At 42.9% G+C, this 23,039-nt stretch overlaps 2 protein-coding genes across 8 annotated transcripts in view; one reads left to right on the top strand and one right to left on the bottom strand.

The window, feature by feature from the left end:
- The window catches only part of LOC109560809 (zinc finger protein 354B), a 34,034-nt gene extending 29,311 nt beyond the window's left edge, over window positions 1–4,723 (bottom strand). For 4 of the 7 annotated variants that reach the window (XM_070792432.1, XM_070792429.1, XM_070792430.1 and 1 more), the window contains exons 1-2: window positions 3,419–4,018; window positions 204–330 (exon numbers count right to left, since the gene is read on the bottom strand). In XM_070792432.1, coding sequence (XP_070648533.1) covers window positions 204–330; window positions 3,419–3,451 — 160 coding nt within the window. In that variant the 5' untranslated portion in view covers window positions 3,452–4,018. Of the gene's footprint in view, window positions 1–203; window positions 331–2,200; window positions 2,278–3,418; window positions 4,019–4,527 lie in introns of those variants that run through there. The other 3 variants (XM_070792426.1, XM_070792425.1, XM_070792428.1) reach the window with 3 other exon arrangements.
- The window catches only part of SNAP47 (synaptosome associated protein 47), a 104,477-nt gene continuing 85,958 nt past the window's right edge, over window positions 4,521–23,039 (top strand). The window contains exon 1 of the mRNA XM_070792433.1: window positions 4,521–4,604. The gene's annotated coding sequence lies outside the window, so the exon portion shown is untranslated. The remainder of the gene's footprint in view (window positions 4,605–23,039) is intronic.

Genomic DNA, 23,039 nt, shown 5'->3' with positions numbered 1-23,039 from the left:
AATGTGCAGCTCTGTAGACTGTCCCATCCATGAGGCACGAGGCATCCATGCGTATGAGGCCAAATTTTTCAGATTTATTTTTGGAGATCCAATTTGTACACTGCTAAGGCAAAATTCAGCTGAAATTTTGATGATCCATGGCTTTTATCCAGGGATTTGGGTGCTGAGTTATTCCAATTTCCGATCAGAGGAAATTTCCTTACCCAATGAGACAAGGTTACTATAGTTCTCCAGCATCACATCTTGGTACAGGTTTCTCTGAGAAGGAGCCAGTTTTCTCCACTCATCCCGTGTAAAGAGCACAGCCACATCTTCGAACGTCACTGACACCTGTAGAGACAAGCCATCCTAGCTCACCCAGGACCACCCATCACACAGGGTGAAGGCAGCAGCAATGGGAAGTAGTCAGGTTACCATGAAATGCTTCTGTATTATTCTAGGTTCTGAAAGGTTCAAGTCACTAGTTTAATGAACACTTGATTTGTGACAAATATATACTGAGTAGCATGAAGTCTGAACCATGCCCTGTGTTAACCACAGAGATGTGTGGAGGTATTAAGGCCATTAGTAGGAATGTTTGTTAGAATAATCTTTCTTAAGGCAATTCAATAAAACATATTAAGAGCGTTAAAATGTTTATACTCTTTAAGTCTCCAAATTACTGTATTTGTTTGACAATGAACCACGCAAAAAAATGCACACACAAGGACATTTATCATGGTGTTAGTAAGAGCAAAGAAATGGAAACAACCTAAATAATCATTGACAGAGGCTGGGTTACATGATTTAAGGCATTATCTGTGTGCTCTCTGAAGCCTGAGGACAATAGTGGCAATTAAAGTAGCTATCATTTACTGAATGCTTTCTTCAGGCCAAGTACTTTTCTTAGAGCTTTATATTAACCTTTAGTGTAAATCTTTTATCTTCATGACAACCCTGAGAAGAAGGTACTATTATTATCCTCATTTTACACAGGAGAACTCACAGAGAGGGGAAGACATCTGTCTAAAGTCATAAAGCTGGTCAGTGGTAGTGCTGGGATTCCAATTTCAGGTACATGTCTAAGGCTCCATTCTTAACCACTCTGTAAAAGGCCTCTCAAAATCTACCAAATAATTAGTAAATAATTGAAATACTGCACACAATGTACTTAAAACCATACCAAGCCTATATTAAAGGTTCAGATGTTACCTATTATCACATCAATATAAAGTACTAGGCAATCATTAAAACTGATGATATAAGTCAATAATGTTGACTTAAAAAGACATTCATGATAATGTTAATTACAAAAAGCAGAATATGTATCAGTATGTGTAGCTTGTTCCCATTTTTGAAAAAAATTAAATATGTACATAGAAAATAATGCTGAGAGACACATAACAAATGGCTCACAGCAATTATCTCCAGATGGTGGGTTTTTTTCTGCATATATGGAAAAAATATATACACAAACACACACACATACACACATATATGCACATATGTACATATACAAGCATATATACATATGCACATATATATGTGCATATTTTATTCTCTGTAAAGTTTTTTGCCACAATTATGCAATATTTGTATGGTAAGATGAGGCAATAAATTAATATTGGTGAGGAATACAGCAATTCTTTGCTGTCAAAGAATTTACAATCTAACTAACAGACAAGAAAAGTGCATAAATTTGAACAACAAAAGAAAATGTGTAGCTGAATATGACCACACATCATTTCCATTTACCCTTATTTTAGAGACAAGGAACACAAGATCCAGGGCAGTTAGGATTCCAAGTCACATACTTTATTAATGGCAGAGACAGGATGATAACTAGTCTCCTTTTAACACAGCACTTGGTATATTCTCTCTCTGACCCTAAAACATCCCGTTACTGAGTTTTACATACAAGTCCACGCAGCATGTGAGGTTAGGGAGAAATGTCATATAGGGACGGAGAAGATTCTGGGCAAGAGAGCAGCTTGACTTTGCTGGAATGGAATGTGAAAGCCAAGCAGCTCTAATATACAAAGGCAGGTCCTAGCCATTGCCTCAGAAGATCAATCACCACATTTCGTGGCTTCAGATGACATACAACATCACACATCACAGAGCTCTGGTAACACAGGGTCTGGGCCTACTCTGCATTCTGAGAAATGCACCAGAGGAACGGCTGGACAATAACCAGCATGAACTGAGAGGCCAGACATACCTGGGTTTGATTTCAGGTCACTGGACTTCTTTGAGCATCAGTTCCCTCATATGTAAAATGGGGTAATAACTGCTGCGCTGTTATGAGAGTGAGAACAAAGGTAAAGCCCTCGGGATATTCCCTAGCAACATTAAGTATCAATATTATTGTTAGATGAAAATGAGTAAAAACTGACAGTATTTTCTGGGTCTGAAAAACACTGTATAGTCATTTCTATCTGCCAACAGTTATAGTATCGTGGACTAGAATGATACCGTTCAGCTACCACAACCACCACCTACTGAACGTCTCTGATGTGCCCAGCCCCGATTAAAACACTTTCCATGCTGTAATTTCACGTGGTCCTCTCATCTACCCTATGAGGCAGGCAGGCATGGCTGTTATTCTCATTCTACAGCTGAGGAAACTGAGGCACAGAGAGATGCAGATGCCTAAGGCCTATAAATGACAGCAGAGGATATGGGTTCAAACCTGGCTGTCTGGCTTGAGAGCCCCACTTCTAACTGTACACCCTGTATACCTTGACTCTCCACTACTGATATCCCACAAGATCCTCCCTGCCACTTCCTGAGGAGTCTTCTCTCTGCTCTTGAAGTTAAGAGGCCTCTCCATTTATGTTCCCTCTGACATGGTTAACCTGGATGGGGGCCCCACCTTCATTTCCACAGAATAAAGATGAAAATAGTAGGTCAAGATGAGCTTTCAAGAGAGTGATAGAAGCAAGATACATGATCCAGAAAGTTAAAACTAAAAACTATGGACTGGGGAAAAAACCTGGGAAAGATAGCATGAGGATTCTCAGGGGTGGAAAGAAAAAGAAAAGCCTTTTGGCCAAGAGTAGGGAAAGGGACAGGAATGAGCAAAGGGGCCAGGCCAGAAAGGAACGCTGCCAAGTGTTCATGTTTGTTCTGACCTCAAGTGATATAAGATGTGTGGCATCTTACCTGTCTAATTAGTAATCACATGGTGAGCTGAGATTAATGAATAAAAGAGTGCATACCAGGAAAACAAAAGAGAAACACTAGATATGGATTGCAAAGTTGGAAGTGAACATTCCCTATGGAATCCACCATCCACCTCTGTGGGCCAGCTCTTCAAAGAGAAAAGGATATGGGCTCCAAATCCTGGTGAAGATTGTATTAGGGGGAGAACTCCAGTTTGAAGATTAAAAAAAAAAAATCTATTTGTCTATAAGACTTGAGAGGGCAATGAACTCACCTGAGACCTTGCTTCCCTCTGTTCGGCAGCCATATCCTCTTTCTGAGCAGTTTCCCTTGGGGATGGGTGAGGTCTCCAGAAGTCAGATCTGAGAGAAGAAAAAGGGAGCCAGCAGGAAGCCCGTTCTCTTTCCACCCCTCAGAATCAGCAACTCTGAAACCTTTACAGAGAATGAGAATGATACCATGTGCCCTCAGAGAAGGACCTAGGAATAGACAGCACCAGAGAGAAGGGCTGGGTCATCCTGTTCCAGGCCCAGCTCTCTCCCTGACTCAGAGGAAAAGGTCCTAGGACTCTATCAGCAGTAGTAGCAGCTCCTTGAGCCTCACCAAGTGTCAGGCACTGAATGCATCATTGAGCACAGTTGGCACTGTCAATCCCCCATTTTATAGATCAGGACACTGAGGGCAGAGTGGGAGCAACTTACCCCAGTCCACACAGCCAAGGGAGGGTGGTACCAGGATTCCAACCACAGCTGGCCACAGAGCACATGCTTTAACCTCCCTGCATGCACGTGACAACTTTTCTCCACGCAAGTCTTCCCACCCAACTCCTCCCCCTCCTGCCAAAGAAACAATTTCCAGATTTTTCTAGAAAACCTGCTTCCGGAAGGGAACACATCAGCTCTCCTAAAGCGGGGAGCAGGCTTTAGGGAGGAGGAACAGACAACCGAAGATCGGGATTCCAGTCCTGATTCGGCCACTGGGGAAAACCAGTGACTCACTTCTCACGCAAAACGAGCCTTTCACTAAGGAGGGCAGTGGCGATGCTAGAGGGAGGAAATTATCTTCACATTCACTGCCGGCCCGGAGCAAATTAAAACGCCCGCAGGAGCCAGGCAGGTAGCTCGCCGGGAACAGGTCGGGAGAAAGCAGCAGGGTGGCAGAACCCGGCGAATGGGGAGGAAGTGCCCGACTTGCGGCGTTCAGGGCACATCTGTGGGAGGCGGTGGTGCCAAAAAGATACAGCCGGTGGCGCTCCGCCCACGGCCTGCCGGCACCCACGAAGAACCCGCTCTCGCCTCTTGGGCCTCTGTCCCGCGCCCCGACGCAGCATCCTCCCGAGGCCCGGTCCTCCCTCCTGCATCCCGCCGACACTCCACCGCTCACCTCGCCCGGGCCTCCGGGGGTTCCACGGGCAGCAAGTGTTATGCTCCGGAACTGACACGGCCAGACAACTGCTTCAGGTAGGGACTTGTCCGAGGTGCTGCCTGGGTCGGCCTCACGCCGGGAGGCCTTTCACGCCAGCGGCAAAACCCACGCAGGTCCGGGACCCTCAGGGACTAGCGCTATCCCCTCTGGGAAATGTAGTCCACACCAGGACCCAAGGATTCTGGGAAGTGTAGTTCTTCGTAACTGTCTGCCAGGAGAGGCCGGGCTGAGTCTGTCCCATTACCAGACGCATTCTGAGCTAATGCTGGTGCTTCCTGGGCCGCTGGGTCGTGGGTTCCTGGTTCTTTCGGGAGGAAGCAGTTTTGCCAGGATAGTATGTGTAGCTCTGCATCTTTGTAAATGATAGTAAGGCAAGTAGACAACTGACAAGAGCAAACCTATTTTCTCTAAAGTCTTTCAACAAGTATATTGAGCACCTGTTGGAGATAAGCCCTACTCAGTGAGCAAAACAGAGATCATTGCTTTGGAGAACTTTTTTCTGGGTCAGGGGACGGGGAAGGAGGTGTTGCAGGAAGGGAAACCCCTTCCAGGGCCCAAAAGAGGGCTCTTGTCTAACACTCGGAAACGATATGTCCAAGGAGACACACATGCTCACAAAGCAAGAGACTTTATTGGAAAAAGTATCCTGACCCCACCCCCCAGCCCCCCAGAGAGCAGTAGGGTAAGGGAACCCAGGAGGACTGCTCTGCCACGTGGCTCACAGTCTCAAGCATTATGGTAATGGGGGATTACTTTCCAGGTTGTCTTTGGCCAATTATTCTGACTCAGAGTCCTTCCTGGTGCTGTACACGTTCCTCAGCCAAGATGGATACCAGGGAGAAGGATTCTGGAAGATGATCGGACATGTGGTGTTTCCTTTTGACCTTTCCCGAATTCTTCTGGTTGGTGGTGGCTGATTAGTTGCTATTCTTTACTAGGACCTCCTCCTGTCGTGAAATAACTCATGCAAATGGTTACTGTGGTGCCTGGCCAAGCTGGGCGATTTCAGTCAGTATGCTTTCCCTAACAGAGAGATTGAGTAGATAAGAAGTCATGAACAAAATTATATAGCATTTTAGAAAATAAGCATTATGGGGAAAAGCAAAAGAAAAGAAAGGAAGAATCTGCAACAGGTATAGAGGCAGGTTGCAGCAAGGAATAGGATCACAAATACCACCCTTTGTTAATATAGCAGGAAACAATCTTGGTAAGGTAGAATAAGTATCCTTCTGTAAGTTCTTTCTTTATTTTTTATTGAAGGATAATTGCTTTACAAAACTTTGTTTTCTGTCATACCTCAACATGAATCAGCCATCGGTATACATATATCCCTTCCCTTTTGAACCTTCCTCCCATCTCCCTCCCTATCCCACCCATTTAGGTTGATACAGAGCCCCTATTTGAGTTTCCTGAGCCACACAGCAAATTCTCGTTGGCAATCTATTTTACATATGGTAATGTAAGTTTCCATGTACTCTTTTCATACATCTCACCCTCTCCTCCCCTCTCACCATGTCCATAAATATATTCTCTGTGTTTGTTTCTCCATTGCTGCCCTGTAAGTAAATTCTTCAGAACCATTTTCCTAGATTCCATATATGTGTGTTAAAATATGATATTTATCTTTCTCTTTATGACTCACTTTACTGTGTATAATAGGTTCTAGGGTCATCAACCTCATCAGAACTGACTCAAATGCGTTCCTTTTTATGGCTGAGTAATATTCCATTGAGGCTTCCTAGATAGCTCTGTTGGTAAAGAATCCGCCTGCGATGCAGGAGACCCTGGTTCAATTCCTAGGTTAGGAAGATCCCCTGGAGAAAGGAAAGGCTACCCACTCCAGTATTCTGGCCTCGAGAATGCCATGGACAGTCCATGGGGTCGCAAAGAGTCGGACACGACTGAGCCACTTACAATATTCCATTGTGTATATATACCACTACTTCTTTATCCATTCATCTGTTGATGGGCATCTAGGTTGCTTCCATGTTTGAGCTATTGTAAATAGTGCTGCAGTGAACAATGAGATACATGTGTCTTTTTCAACCCTGGTTTCCTCAAGGTATATGCCTAGCAGTGGGATTGCTGTGTCATATGGTGGTTTTATTCCTAGTTTTAAAAGGAATCTCCATACCATCTTCCATAGTGGCTTCTGTAAGTTCCTGTTCAACTGTCTTGGCTATGCTCAACTCAAATGAATAATAGTCATCATGACAACTTATAAATAAAAATGCTGAGACTTTGATGGGATTCTTTGAATCCTTAAATCTACTTGGGAAAAAATATTATCTAACATTATTGATTTTAATAGTCCATTACCATCATATAGCTCTCCTTTTATTTTGGTCTTATTTAGGTCTCCCTATATTTAGGTCTCCATGTTTTTTCTCCATGGCAGTATTGCATATTTTTGAGTTTTATTTGAGGATGTTACATAATTTTTGACCCATTCATGGATGACAGCCTTGTCGTGGTGAAGGGGTTTGCATAACTCAATGAAGCTATGAGCCATGCTGGGCAGGGCCACTCAAGACCGATGGATCATAGTGGAGAGTTCTGACAAAACATGGTCCACTGGAGGAGGCCATGGCAACCCACTCCAGTACTCTTGCCAAGAGAACCCCATGAACAGTATAGAAGGAAAAAATATTTAACACCAGAAAATGGGCCCCACAAGTCAGAAGGTGTCCAGTATACTACTGGGAAAGAGCAGAGGGCAGTTACTAACAGCTCCAGGAAGAATGAAGCAGCAGAGCCAAAGAGGAAACAACATGCAGTCATGGATGTGTCTGGTGGTGAAAGTAAAGTCCAGTGCTGTAAAGAACAATATTGCATAGAAACCTGGATTGTTAGGTCCATGAATCAAGATAAATTGGACATAGTCAAGCAGGAGATGGAAGAGTGAACATTGACATCTTAGGAATCACTGAACATAGTACAGAAATGGGTGAATTTAATTCAGATGACCATTATAACTACTACTGTGGGCAAGAATCCTTCATGAGGAAATGGAGTAGCCCTCATATTCAACAATGCAGTACTTGGATGCAATCTCAAAAATGAGAGAATGATCTTGGTTCATTTCCAAGGCAAACCAAGCAACATCAGAGTAACCCAAATCTATGTCCCAATCACTAATGCTAAAGAAGCTGAGGTTGAAGAGTTCTATGAAGACCTACAGGGCATCAGAGGGCAGACACACTGAAACCATACACTTGGAAAACTAGTCAATCTAATCACACTAGGACCACAGCCTGTCTAACTTCTAGAACTAACACCCAAAAAAGATGTCGTTTTCTTCACAGGGGATTGGAATGCAAAAGTAGGAAGTCAAGAGATACCTGGAGTAACAGGAAAATTTGCCCTTAGAGTACAAAATGATAGGCAAAGGCTAACAGAGTTTTACCAAGAGAGCATGCTGGTCATAGCAAACACTTTCTTCCAATAACACAAGAGATGATGCTACACATGGACCTAATCAGATGGCCAACACCAAAATCAGAATAATTATAGTCTTTGAAGCCAAAAAGGAGCTCCTTATTTGAAAATTCAGACTTAAATGGAAGAAAGTAGGGAAAACCTCTAGGCCATTCAGATATGACCTAAATCAAATCCCTTATGATTATACAGTGGAGCTGATGAATAATTTCAAGGGATTAGATATGGTAGAGTACCTGAAGAAATATGAACAGAGGTTTCTAACATTGTATAGGAGGCAGTGCCCAAAACCATCCCCAAGAAAAAGAAAGGCAAAGTGGTTGTTTGAGGAGTCTTTACAAATAGATGAGGAAAGAAGAGAAGCAAAAGGCAAGAGAGAAAGGTAAAGGTATGCCCAAGTGAATGCCAGAATTCCAGAGAATACCAAGGAGAGACAAGAAAGGCTTCTTAAGTGGACAATGCAGAGAAATAAAGGAAAACAATAGAATGGGAAAGACTAGAAATCTCAAGAAAATAGAAACAGTAAGGACCTAACAGAAGCAGAAGAGATTAATAAGAGGTGGCAAGAATACACAAAAGAACTATACAAGAAAGGTCTTCATGACCTGGATAACCACGATGGTGTGTCACTCACTTAGAGCCAGATATCCTAGAGGGTGAAGTCAAGTGGGCCTTAGGAAGCATCACTACAAACAAAACTAGTGGAGGTGATGGAATTCCAGCTGAGCTAAAATATGATGCTGTGAAATTGCTGCTGTCAATATTTGTCAGCAAATTTGGAAAACTTGGGAGTGGTTACAGGACTGGAAAGGTCAGTTTCCATTCCAGTTTTCCAAAGAAGAACCTCTTGGTGAAAGTGAAAGAGGAGAATGAAAGAGCTGACTTAAAACTCAACATTAAAAAAAACTAAGATCATGGCATCTGTGGTGACCCAAGGTTGAAAGAGCAGATAAAACCAGGGAGGGTCTTGAAATGCAGGAACAGAAAAATCAGACTCTTATCATCCTTCTCTCCCCCATGTTGTAACTGTTAACAGATTTCAGGTCCTCCTAAGCATTATAACTTGTCTCCCCTCTTACCCCATAGGGAGAAGGTATTTCCTTACTCTTCCCTCCAACCAGTATAAGTGCCTCATCCAATCAGCAAATAACCGTCAAGACACCATCCCACTCCTTGTACCCTGAGTATAAAAGTGAACTAAGGACCCCTGTTCAAGGTCGGTTCTCCCTTGAGCTGCCCCACTGTTCTAACAGCGTTTCCCACTCTAATAAACTTCATTTCCTTCTCATTCTGTCTCATGTCTGGAAATTCTTTTCTGACCCATGTCCGGACCATGACATTTTTGGTGGCCTGTATGGGGACCTTGGGGCCTCTTCCCCCACCTCCTCTCTTCTTTCTCATAGGGACCCTCTGCAAACAGGCAAGTGCTGTGGAAGCAACTGAGGAACTCTGGCCAGGGTTACCCTCTGGTGTGTTCCAAAGGCCGCACTGTTCACTGCACCCCAGTAGCTGCTGCCTGAACGGGTGAGGGTCTCTCCTGTGTCTTCTTTCCAACTGAGGACTAGGCCAACCAATTTTGTGTGGGCTCGGATCAGGCACTTAAAAGCCATTAGGGAGCCTGACACATGAAGACTCCCGTGTGAGGATAAGGGGGACACAGAACAAATCAGGCCACAAGGGCATCTGCCCGCAGCAAGACAATTTCCGTATGCCATGTCAGGCACATAGTGATTGAAGGAAAACAGAGAGCATTGTCCCCTGGCCACCGCCTCCCTCATAGGCTCATAAGGCAGATTCCTCAGCCTTCTTCCTGTCACTTTCACTTCTTTCCCTTTCAGTCTAGATTGATTTACAGGAGCCTAGGTGTTGCCTCTGAGCCATCCCCAGAATGGCTTCCACGTTTCAGGGAATCGCCAAAGAGTGAGTCACCCGGTTGCTCCCAGGAGTCTCTATCTGTCTCTGCCCAGGTCACAGGTGCTGTCTTTCTCTGCCCAGGTCACATGGTTCTCAGGGGTCACCTCTTGCTGTCGGATGCAACTTGGGATAGTTGGCCATTTTTGTGCCATTAGTCACACAGAGAGATCGCTGGAACAAAAGGGATGCTTTTCTGTCAGCCAGGGTCTCTCAGTACCCGCATCCTACGGCAGATAGGCTAAGAGTGGATTCTGGTACGTCTCAGGAGCCTCTCTCAGACTCACCCCTTGGCTACATTCTCAGAAATTGGAGACACTGCAAAAGGCCTGGCCCAATAAAAACTGGGGGGCCCCCAAAAATGGCCCCTGAGTAACATACTATCTTTTGCCAAAAGCAGGGAAAGGACTCAGAATTTCCTTGTATTCAGTCCTTCATGGTCCTCAGTCAGAATCCAGATTTGAGGAACTCATGCCGCATGTGTCTTTCTGTTGCCTTCCTATCATCTGTCCCCTTCTGTCTCTCTCCATCAGATTTCCTAGATGACCCCTACTTGACCTTGCATATCCACATGATCTCTAAGAAAGGATTCTAAGGTTCCCTTTGGTCCAGGTCTTTCTTCTATATTCAAAAGCTTGAAGGATCAAAAACTCTCCTCTATGTATGCTTATCTCTCAGGTGGGGAGGGAACCAAGTGTTCCCCACTCCTGAACATCCTAAAGAATTCTCTTCTAACTACTGCTAAGAGTAGGGAAGGACCAAGCCTCCCCTCTTCAAATTCCCTTAATCCCTCAGATTCTTCTAATGGAACAAAGACCTCACTTCCCACCAGAGGGACAATCCAAGATTTTTATCAGCTGATCTGCCCCTGATATCAGAGTCAATTTGAGCACTATTTGGTCTGTAGTTTATAGAAAGGAAAGATGACTTTTTGACACAGGATGGCCATGATATTCTTTAGATTCTGGAGAAAACTGGTTAAAATGAAATTTTTTTTCTTCAAAACTGCAAAACCAGTCTTTTTGCATATGCAGTTAAAAACAACTAGCTTGATAAAAGGCTGTCTAGGGAAAAGCTTGAAGTTAACCCTTTCCATGTCCTTGAAATACACAGCCCATTTTACCTGATGCCTCAGCCTTGGGCAAATTAGCACTTCAAGCCAAACAAAAATAAAAAAACAAAAAATAAGGGGTCAAAGAGACATTTTAAATCTCAGTGGAAAACTATGAAATCTCTGTCTGTCTGTCTGGGTTTATGTATGTCTCAGTGTGTGTCTTTTTTTTTTTTTTTAAATAATACTGCTGAAGTTGTAAATGAGTTCTAACTTAATTGGCCTAAAGAAAAGTAAGCGCTTACAAATCAGACAATCTTAAATACAAGAGAAATTAACCTAAATGAATTTCAGGTTTACGTGAACTGGGGAATTTTCAGTATTAAATATCTAGTATTAATGTTTTTTTTCTAATCTAATATAGACATGTCTAAGAGTCATTAAGCATAGTATTTTCATTGTGCCTAGGTTTATTATAAGTTAAATATTGTTATATTGTTATATCTGTTACAAGTTTGTCAGCAAGGAAAGTAACTTGACTGAAGAAACTTTTAAAAAATAAAAATATAAATGAGACAAGAGCTTTTAGTTAAATTATTTAGAATAATTATACTTTAGGAATGTCTGTTTTGGAGAAGGCAATGGCATCCCACTCCAGTACTCTTGCCTGGAAAATCCCATGGGCAGAGGAGCCTGGTAGGCTGAAGTCCATGGGGTCTCGAAGGGTCGGACACGACTGAGCGACTTCACTTTCACTTTTCACTTTCATGCATTGGAGAAGGAAATGGCAACCCACTCCAGTATTCTTGCCTGGAGAATCCCAGGGACGGGGGAACCTGGTGGGCTGCCATCTATGGGGTCGCACAGAGTCGGACACGACTGAATCGATTCAGCAGCAGCAGCAGAAATGTCTGTCTAAAACAGTCTCTTCAGAATGGGGTAACTTGAATTTCTAGGGTTGTGCTAAACTAAGTGATGGAAGTTTATTGAATAGCTAGGTCATTTCCAAATAAAATAAGATTCTGAAACATTCATTACTGAACACTAACTTCCTCTTACAGAGAAACTAGTGATTTTGGACTATTATTGAATAATGTTTGATGCCATCCTGAGATGTTCTCTAAAATTTGTTTTAGAATTTGTCACTGGTATTTATGTTCACCAATCTATAGAATGCTAATATAAAGGTCAGTTCTTGGTTGCTTAAGGAAAGTAGGATGTGTGTTTTCAGTAAAGAAGGTATGAGGAATGAAATTACATTTTATGAAGGGAAAAGGAAGTAGCTCTGACTTACAGATGGCAGTTTCAGGATGGGAGAACAGAGTAATGGGTACAGAAAGTGATAAGAAGGTTTTATGGAAAGTGGACCCCAAGGGAAGAGTTTTGGGCATAAATACAAGTTTTATTGAGATGTTGAACTGCCTTTGATAATGGATTTTAAGTTTCTTTACCTCTGAAGTGATCTGTTCTATGTTTACCTTTGAAATCTTCTTTGTTACTTTGGCTAAGTGAATATATTTTTTTGCAATGATTTATATGATTCTATCTGACTGAGTATTATAAACCCTTTCAATATTTATCGACAAAACTTCCTAAATAACTTGATTTCTAGCTAACTTTGGGATGCTTCAGAGGGCCCCTGAGACATCCCAGGGAGCTATTAAGCTACCTGGGTTCATTGGACCTGTTAAATTACATGGGAAGTACTGTTGAAGGGGTGATAAGTCTTCTCAGATTATATTGTATGGTTGATGTTACTAATATAGATATCCTAGAAATTATGTGAAATTCATGAAAATCTGATATGTCCTGGTAAAATGTTGTCAGTTATAATTCTAGTTATCATGTTAAAGTGTTACAAGTCACAGCAATGACCAGGTTACTTTGTCAATTACAATTTAATCAGATTTTAAACCTGCCTTCTATGGTTTCACTCTGATGCCTTTGCCGGAATACTGCTACTTCAAGATTTATGGAAAAGACTTTTCTAAGATTAAGTGATAAACAAATTCTGTTTGTTATCTGGTAACAGACTGGAATTTAGTCTACTCTCTATGTTAAGAGAACAAAGTTTTCTTAAAAAGCAGCTTTTGATAACACATCATGAATTTCTTTGCCTTTAAGTGGTTTATATTTGTTTTAAAAATCTTTTGTTACTTTGGTAAACTAAATAAACATTATTTAAGATTACGGTGCATGTATACAAAGCTTATTCTGCTTCTACAAAAAAAAAAAAAAAAAAAAAAGCCCTCATGGTTAGACTTTTGCTATCCTGATGTCCTTAAAACGTGGCAACAGTCTACTCCTGAATTGGGGAATTAAAAATGGGTGAACAGTAGCTGTAAATCAAAGCATTAGGGCTATGGGAAACCCAAGACGGCCGCTTGGCTTTTCCCGGCTCCCTGACAAACCTGATTTTTATTTGATGGGTTAAAGCCTTCCCTGGCTACGGGGTTAATGCCCTCATAATGAAAAATTATGTTTAATTGAACGTTAAGTTTTGTTAATTGTTAAACTAAGTTTCTAGTTTTGTTAATTAAGGTTTAGTGTTTACTAAGATTCACTTCTGAAATAGTTCCTTGTTGTTATGTTATATTGATAAAAGATTTAATAAAGTTATTAAGGACACTCTAAGTTTGTTTCTAAAGCTTATCTCAGTAACCAGTCTTCAGATAAAGATCAGATACTCCATAATGTACAACCAGGAGATTAACACCAGGCTGTAGTCATTTAATATGCCAGAAAATTTGGAAAACTCAACAGTGGCCACAGGACTGGAAAAGGTCAGTTTTCATTCTAATCCCAGAGAAAGGCAATGCCAAAGAATGTTCAAACTACCACACAATTGCACTCATCTCACATGCTAGCAAACTAATGCTCAAAATTCTCCAAGCCAGGCTTCAACAATATGTGAACTGTGAACTTCCAGATATTCAAGCTGGATTTAGAAAAGGCAGAGGAACCAGACATCAAATTGCCAACATCCACTGGATCATCAAAAAAGCAAGAGAGTTCCAGAAAAAAACATCTACTTCTGCTGGATCACAACAAACTGTGGAAAATTCTGAAAGAGATGGGAATACCAGACCACCTGACCTGCCTCTTGAGAAACCTATATGCAGGTCAGGAAGCAACAGTTAGGACTGGACATGGAACAACAGACTGGTTCCAAATAGGAAAAGGAGTATGTCAAGGCTGTATATTATCACCCTGCTTATTTAACTTATATGCAGAGTACATCATGAGAAACGCTGGGCTGGAAGAAGCACAAGCTGGAATCAAGATTGCTGGGAGAAATATCAATAACCTCAGATATGCAGATGACACCACCCTTATGGCAGAAAGTGAAGAGGAACTAAAAAGCCTCTTGATGAAAGTGAAAGAGGAGAGTGAAAAAGTTGGCTTAAAGCTCACCATTCAGAAAACTAAGATCATGGCATCTGGTCCCATCACTTCATGGCAAATAGACGGGGAAACAGTGGAAACAGTGGTAGACTTTAATTTTTTGGGCTCCAAAATCACTGCAGATGGTGACTGCAGCCATGAAATTAAAAGATGCTTACTCCTTGGAAGGAGAGTTATGACCAACCTAGATAGCATATTCAAAAGCAGAGATATTACTTTGCCCACAAAGGTCTGTCTAGTCAAGGCTATGGTTTTTCCTGTGGTCATGTATGGATGTGAGAGTTGGACTGTGAAGAAAGCTGAGCACTGAAGAATTGATGCTTCTGAACTGTGGTGTTGGAGAAGACTCTTGAGAGTCCCTTGGACTGCAAGGAGATCCAACCAGTCCATTCTGAAGGAGATCAGCCCTGGGTATTCATTGGAAGGGCTGATGCTGAGGCTGAAACTCCCATAATTTGGCCACCTCATGAGAAGAGTTGACTCATTGGAAGAGACTCTGGTGCTGGGAGGGATTGGGGGCAGGAGGAGAAGGGGACGACAGAGGATGAGATGGCTGGATGGCATCACCTACTCAACACACATGAATTTGGGTAAACTCCGGGAGTTGGTGATGGACAGGGAGGCCTGGCGTGCTGCGATTCATGGGGTCGCAAAGAGTCGGACACGACTGAGCGAGTGAACTGAACTGAACTGAATTGATATATATATATAATATCCCTTCCCTCTTGAGCCTCCACCACCTGTCCCCGATACCACCCTCTAGACCATCACAGACTGACAGCCTGGGCTCCCTGTGCTACACAGCAGCTTCCTACTAGCTATCTGTAGCTGTCTATTTCACACATTGTAGTGTAGACCTGGCATCACTGACTCAATGGCCACGAGTTGGAGCAAGCTGCAGGCGATGGTGAAGGACAGGAAAACCTGGTGTGCTGTGATCCATGGGGTCGCAAAGAGTCAGACACGACTGAGCGACTGAACAGCAACAATGACAACAAGTGTCCACACGTTAGTGCTACTCTCTCAGTTCTTCTTATCCTCCTTCTCCCACTGTGTCCACCACACCTCAGTTTTTTTTTTGTGTGTGTGAAAAAAGACAAAAAAGTATTAAAGAGCAGTTTTAGGTTCACAGCAGGATTGAGAGGAAGATAGCACAATTTTTCATTTATTTTCTACACCAATGTATCATAGCTTCCCTCATTATCAACATCATTCGCCCCAGTGTTATGTTTGTCACAGCCGATATACCTACAGTGACATCCCACTTACTCAAATTCTGTAGTTTACTTTAGGGTTAACTCTTGGTTTTGTATATTCTATAGGTTTGAACAAATATATAGTGAATGACATATCTATGGTTACAGAGTAGTTTCACAGCTTTAAATCCTCTGTGCTCTGCCTGTTCATCCCTCCCTATCCCCTAACTGGCAACCACTGATATTTTTACTGTTTCCATAGTTTTGCCTTTTCCAGAATGTCATATAGTTGATATCACACAGTATGAAGCCATTTCAAACTGGCTTCTTTCCTTTTGTAATATGCATTTATGTTTCCTATGCGTCTTTTTGTGACTTGATTTCATTGTGACTTGATTTTGTTCACTGAGTTTTAAAGCTGAATGATATTCCATTGTCTGAATGTACCATATTTTTTATCTTTTCACCTACTGAAGAGCATCTATATTGCTTATGAGTTTTGGCAATTATGAATACAGCTGCTTTAAATGGCCATGTGTGAGTTTTTGTGTGGACATAGCTTTCAAATTCTCTTTCGAGTTTGACTCTTTGGTCATATGAATAAGGAAATGGCAACCCACTCCAGTATTCTTGCCTGGGAAACACCATGGACAGAGGAGCCTGGTGGGCTACAGTCCATGGGGTCACAAAGAGTCAAACATGACTGAATGACTAATACTTTCACATCTAGATCATATGGTAAGAGTATGTTTCGTTTTGTAAGAAACTACTAAACTGTCTTCTAAAGTGACTTCTCATTTTGCATTCCCTTCAGCAAAGTATGAGACTTCCTCTTGCTTCACATCCTTGACAGCATTTGGTATTGTCAGTGTTCTGGATTTTGGCCATTCTAATAGGCATGTGAAGGAATCTCGTTGTTATTTTAATATGCATTTCCTTAATGACATGTGATGTAGAGCATATGATGATCTTTTAACATGCTTATTTGCCATAAAAGTCTTTGGCCCATTTAAAAAAATCTTATTATTTTCCTACTACTGAGCTTTAATGGTCTTTGTATATTTTGGATAATATCTGATAAGTCCTTTATCAGATATAGCTTTTTGCAGATTTTCTCTCAGTCTATGGCTTTTATTTTCATTAGATTGATGGTGCCTTTCACAGAATAGACATTTAAAAAAATTTTATATAATTTTTGGCTACACTAGGTCTTCATTCAGAGAAGACAATGGCACCCCACTCCAGTACTCTTGCCTGGAAAATCCCATGGCTGGAGGAGCCTGGTAGGCTGCAGTCCATGGGGTCGCTAAGAGTTGGACACGACTGAGCGACTTCACTTTCACTTTTCACTTTCATGCATTGGAGAAGGAAATGGCAACTTACTCCAGTGTTCTTGCCAGGAGAATCCCAGGGACGGGGAAGCCTGGTGGGCTGCCGTCTATGGGGTCGCAGAGTCGAATACGACTGAATCGACTTAGCAGCAGCAGCAGCAGCAGCAGGTCTTCATTGCTGCATGCAGGCTTTCCCTAGGCGCAGCAAGTGAGGGCTACCCTTCATCGAAGTGTGTGGGCTTCTCACTGTGGTGGCTCCTCTTGTTGCAGAGCACAGGCTCTAGGTATGCTTCAGTAGTTGCAATACTCAGGCTCAGTAATTGTGGCCTGTGAGCTATAGTTGCTCTGTGGAATGTGGAATCTTCCTGGGCCAGGGATTTAACCCGTGTCTCCTGCACTGGCAGGTGAATTCCTATCCACTGTACCACCAGAGCAGACATTTTTAATTGTGATGAAGTCCAACTTTACAATTATTTCTGTCACTGATCATGTTTATGGTGTTGTATCTCAAGTCATTACTTTACCCAAGGTCGTCTAGGTTTTCTCCTATGTTATCTTTTAAAATTTTACATTTTGCGCTTTCATATAGGTTGATTTTGAGTTGATTTTTGTGAAGGATGTAAGATCTGTGTCTAGATTCATTTTATTTGTGCCTGTGTGGATGTTCAGTTCTTCTAGCACCATTTGTTGAAGAGACTGTCATTGCTCCATTGTATTTCCCTTGCTCTTTGTCAAACATCAATTGGCTGTATTTATGTGGGATTTAAAGAGTGAACATCAACATTTTAGAAATCAGTGAACTAAAATGGACTGGAATGGGTGAATTTAACACAGATGACCATTCTATCTACTACTGTGGGGAAGAATCCCTTAGAAGAAATGGAGTAGCCATCATAGTCAACAGAAGAGTCCAAAAGGCAGTACTTGGATGCAATCTCAAAAACGATAGAATAACCTCTGTTTGTTTCCAAGGCAAACCATTCAATATCACAGTAATCCAAGTCTATGCCCCAACCAGGAATGCTGAAGAAGCTGAAGTTGAACAGTTCTATGAAGACCTACAAGACCGTCTACTTCTTTTTGACCTGCCGAATTTCTGCTGAGAAATCAGCTGACAGCTTTATTGGAGTTCCCTTGTATGTGACTTGTTCCTTTTTCCCTTGTTGCTTTTAATATTCTCTTTTCATTTAATATTTTGCCATTTTAATTACAGTGTGTCTTGGTGAGATCCTTTTTGAGATGATCCTGTTTTGGATTTTCTGTGTCTCCTGGACCAGATATCTGTTTCCTTTCCCAAGTTACAGAAGTTTTCAGCTATTATGTCTTGAAATATGCTCTTTGCCACTTTTGCTCTCTCTCTTCTCCTTCTAGGACCCTTATCACGTGAACGTTAGTATGCTTGATGTTGTCTTGAAGTGAAGTTGCTTGGTCGTGTCTGACTCTTTGCGACCCCGTGGACTGTAGCCCACCATGCTCCTCCATCCATGGGATTCTCCACGCAAGAATACTGGAGTGGGTTGCCATTTCCTTCTCCAGAGGATCTTCCTGACTCAGGGATTGAACCCAGGTCTCCTGCATTGCAGGCAGACGCTTTAATCTCTGAGCCACCAGTTCCTGGCTCAGGAACTGTCCTCATTTCTTTTTTATTTTCTCTGTTTGGTTTCAGTGGTTTCTATTACCCTGTCTCCAAGCTTACTCATCTGTTCCTCTGTATTGTCTGTTCTCCTGTCGATAACGTCAGTTATTGTGTTTTTTCAGCTCTACTTGATTCTTTTTATATCTTCCATGTCTTTTTAACTTCTGTGTTTAATCCATTCTTCTCTTGAGTTCTTTGATCATGTTTACAATCATTACTGGCTTTTATCTTGTTAGTGGTGCCACTAGTGGTAAAGAACCCACCTGCCAAGGCAGGAGACATTAGAGACGTGGGTTCAATCCCTGGGTCAGGAAGATCCCCTGGTGGTAGATGTGGCAACCCACGTAGAATTCTTGTCTGGAGAATCCCATACAGAGGAGCCTGGCAGGCTATGGTCCATAGGGTCACAAAGAATTGAGCATGACCGATGTGACTTAGCACAGAGCACACCTCTGTCACCTTTTCCCCTAATTTGCAGTTTATTTCTGTATGTATGGTAGTTTGATACATTTCCCAACCACAGAGACGTGGCCTATTGTCGGAGATGTCCTGTGCGTGCAAACAGCTCACTCTGCTCTTATCAATAAAGCTAATGCTGTAGCTAATGCTCCCCCTATGTGGGCTGCATGAGTCCTTATATTGTGGTGGGCAGATTACTGTGGGTCATCTGGTAGGTGTGACTGGCCTCTGCTCCAATTGGTTGCCAGGACTTGCCTTGTGTGGAGGCTGCTTGCCACTTGTTGGTGGGATCAGGTCATGAAGCAGGTGGGTGTGGAACCCCAGGGAATTCCAGGGCTAGGCTGACCCACTGGTGGACAGGACTGGGTTCTGGAATGGTAGTTAGGGATGGATTCCTGTATCTAGCATTGGCCTGCTGGTGGGTAAGGCCAGTTCCTGACACAGTTGGCTGTGGCTTCTGGGTGCCTTAAAGCTATTGCTGATCCACTGGTGAAAGTGAGGTTGCTCAGTCATGTCCGACTCTTTGTGACCCTGTGGACTGCAGCCTACCATGATCCTCCGTCCATGGGATTTTCTAGGTGAGAGTACTGGAGTGGGTTGCCATTTCCTTCTCCAGAGGGACTTCCTGACCCAGGGATCAAACCTGGGTCTCCCACATTGTAGGCAGATGCTTTAACTTCTGAGCCACCAGGGAAGTCATAATCCACTGGTGAGTGGAGCTCTATCCAATATTGGCTGGATGAGGGGTCTAAGGTATCTAGGAGCTGGTATTGGCCTGCTTGTGGACTAAACCCAGGGCCCAGTGGGTCCCCAAGCTAGTGCTGGCTCACTGGTGGGTAGAGCTAGGTCCTAGAGTCACTGACTTCAGGTTCCTGGGGGTCTCAAAGCTGGTCTTAGCTGACCGGTTGGGTGGGGCTGGATTCTGGGCTACTGTTTGAGGGGTCCAAGGTGTTTTGGAGCTGTTGTTGGCCTGCTGTGTGGGAGGATCCAGGGCCTAGGGATTTCCAGGTCTCTTGTCAGCCTGTTGGTGAGCAGGACCAGGGCACAGGAATACCAAGGTTGGTGCTGCCCTGCTAGAGGTTTGTCTGTGTCCTGACATGGCAAGCTGTGGATTGCAGTAGCCTTGGGCTGGTTTTCACAGGATTAGTGGCTTAGGAATTTCTTTTTTTAAACTTTTGGCCATGCTGCATAGCATGCAGAATCTTAGTTCCCTGACCAGAGATCAAACCTGTGTCCCCTGCAGTGGCAACACGGGGTCTTAACCAGTCCACCAGGGAAGTCCCAGTGTTCAGGGATTCTGGGGCTGGTGCCAACTCACCAGTGGGTGAAAGTAGGTCCTGGGGCTGGTGCTGGCCTACTGATGGGAAGAGTTGGGTTCTCGGCTCTTTGTCTGCAGGAACCTGGAATCTCAGGGCTGGTGCTGGACTTCTGGTTTGTAGGGCCTAGTAGTTTGCAGCGTTCTGAGGTTAGTACTAGCTCAACCTTTGTTGAATTGGTTGGGACAGTGCTTCCATGGCAAGACAATGCCAATGACAAATGCTTAATGGTAAAAGAGACCACTCCAGTCAAGAATGGCTGCAAAGAGAGAGCTCTAGGCCATTTAGTGAACTACCCCTACGTGGGTGGGAGGTCTGAGGTCTCTGCCGCACCCTTTCTCAGGACAATAAAGCCCCTCCCTGGGCTGACCACATAGACTTCCAGTAAGTGTGTTTACAGAGTGGCAGAGGTCAGAGTAGTCATAAAGACATCCACTGAGTACCAGAAGAAAAGCGGAGGGGGAAACAAAGACAGTATAAGTTGTCTGATGAGCAGAGCTGGAATTTGGAATCTCTGGCTGTAACTCTGCCCTTCTTGCCTGTATTGTTTTGATTCCTTTGTTATATATTTAATTGTAGAAAATATTTTCTGCTAAATTTCAATCTTTATCTTCAATAATTGCTTGGTAATGAGTTGTAATTTTGGTGTGCCTACAGGAGGAGTTGAGCTTAGGCTCTTCCTACTTTGCCATTTTGGCCAAACTTTTGCTAATAATTTTATTAGGATTGTTGTATCTGTGTTCATGAATAAAATTGGCCTATATTTTTCCTTTGTCACATTGATAGGATTTTGATACCAAATTCTTGTAATCATAAAATAAATGGGATATGCCCTCTTTTTCTATTCCCTAGAAAAATTTCTGTTGGTCAGATTTATATTTTTTCCTTATGTGTTTAGATAGTTTACTGTTTAAGCTCTCTAGACCTGGGGTTTTCTAAATGGTAAAATTTTCAATTAAGGAATTTTTTAAATTTATTACTTAGTCAGTTCAGTTTAGTTGCTCAGTTGTGTCAGACTCTTTGTGACCCCATGGACTGCAGCACACCAGGCTTCTCTGTCTATTACCAACTCCTGGAGCTTGCTCAAACTCATGTCCACTGAGTCAGTGATGCCATCCAGCCATCTCATTCTCTGTCATCCCCTTCTCCTCCTGCCTTCAATTTTTCCTGGGATCAGGGTCTTTCCCAATAAGTCAGTTCTTCACATCAGTTGGCCGAAGTATTGGAACTTCAGCTTCAGCATCAGTCCTTCCAATGAACACCTAGGACTGATTTCCTTTAGGATTGACTGATTGGATCTCCTTGCAGTCCAATGTACTCTCATGAGTCTTCTCCAACACCCCAGTTCAAAAGCATCAATTCTTTGGCATTCAGCTTTCTTTATGGTCCAGCTCTCACATCCATACATGACTACTAGAAAAATGATAGCTTTGACTAGATGGACCTTTCTCAGCAAAGTAATGTCTCTGCTTTTTAATATGCTGTCTAGGTGGAGCTGCTGTTGGGCTTCTCTTGTAGCTCAGTTAGTAAAGAATTGGCCTGCAGAGCAGGAGACCCGGGTTTGATCTCTGGATCAGGAAAATCCCCTGGAGATGGAAATGGCAACCCACTCCAGTATTCTTGCCTGGAAAATCTCATGGACAGAGGAGCCTGGCGGGCTACAGTCCATGGAGTCTCAAGAGTTGGACATGACTTAGCTACTTAGATTAGACTAGACTAGGTTGGTCATAGCCTTTCTTTCAAGGAGCAAGTGTCTTTTAACTTCATGGCTGTAGTTAGCATCTGCCAGAGAAGGCAATGGCACCCAACTCTAGTACTCTTGCCCGGAAAATCCCATGGACGGAAGAGCCTGGTAGGCTGCAGTCCATGGGGTCGCTAAGAGTAGGACACGACCAAGCGACTTCACTTTCACGCATTGGAGAAGGAAATGGCAACCCACTCCAGTGTTCTTGCCTGGAGAATCCCAGGGATGGGGAAGCCTGGTGGGCTGCTGTCTCAGGGGTTGCACAGAGTCGGACATGACTGAAGCAACTTAGCAGCAGCAGCAGTAGCAGTTAGCATCTGCAGTAATTTTGGAGCCTGAGAAAATAAAGTCTGTCACTGTTTCCATTATTTCTCCTTCTATTTTGCCATGACGTGATGGGACTGGATGCCATGATGAAAAAAAATTCAATTTTAACAACTTTGATAAATTTTTACAATAATTTGCCCATTTATAATCATTTTCACAATTTTAGGAAGTTGTTCATAGCCCTCATATTTTAAAGACTACTGGATCTTTAATGGTTTTCCTTTCTGATTTCCTTTATTGATTCCTTTATTTATTCCTTTATTGATTCCTTAGCAGCTGCTGCTGCTAAGTCACTTCAGTCGTGTCCTACTCTGCGAGACCCCATAGACGGCAGCCCACCAGGCTCCCCTGTCCCTGGGATTCTCCAGGCAAGAACACTGGAGTGGGTTGCCATTTCCTTCTCCAATGCATGAAAGTGAAAAGTGAAAGTGAAGTCGCTTGGTCGTGTCTGACTCTTAGCGACCCCATGGACTGCAGCCCACCAGGCTCCTCCATCCATGGGATTTTCCAGGCAAGAGTACTGGAGTGGGGTGCCATTGCCTTCTCCGCCTTTGTTGATTAGTTGCTCTCTTTTTCTTTGGCCTTGTTTCCTGTAATCAAATTTGTTATCCTTTTCAAAGCCCTATTTATAGTTTTATTTATTCTCTCAATGAGGG

The sequence above is a fragment of the Bos indicus genome, chromosome 7 (assembly GCF_029378745.1).
Source record: "Bos indicus isolate NIAB-ARS_2022 breed Sahiwal x Tharparkar chromosome 7, NIAB-ARS_B.indTharparkar_mat_pri_1.0, whole genome shotgun sequence".
In the NCBI taxonomy this organism is placed as follows: domain Eukaryota; kingdom Metazoa; phylum Chordata; class Mammalia; order Artiodactyla; family Bovidae; genus Bos; species Bos indicus.
Note: the sequence above shows the minus strand (reverse complement) of the source record. Positions and strands in the feature narration are given on the sequence as shown.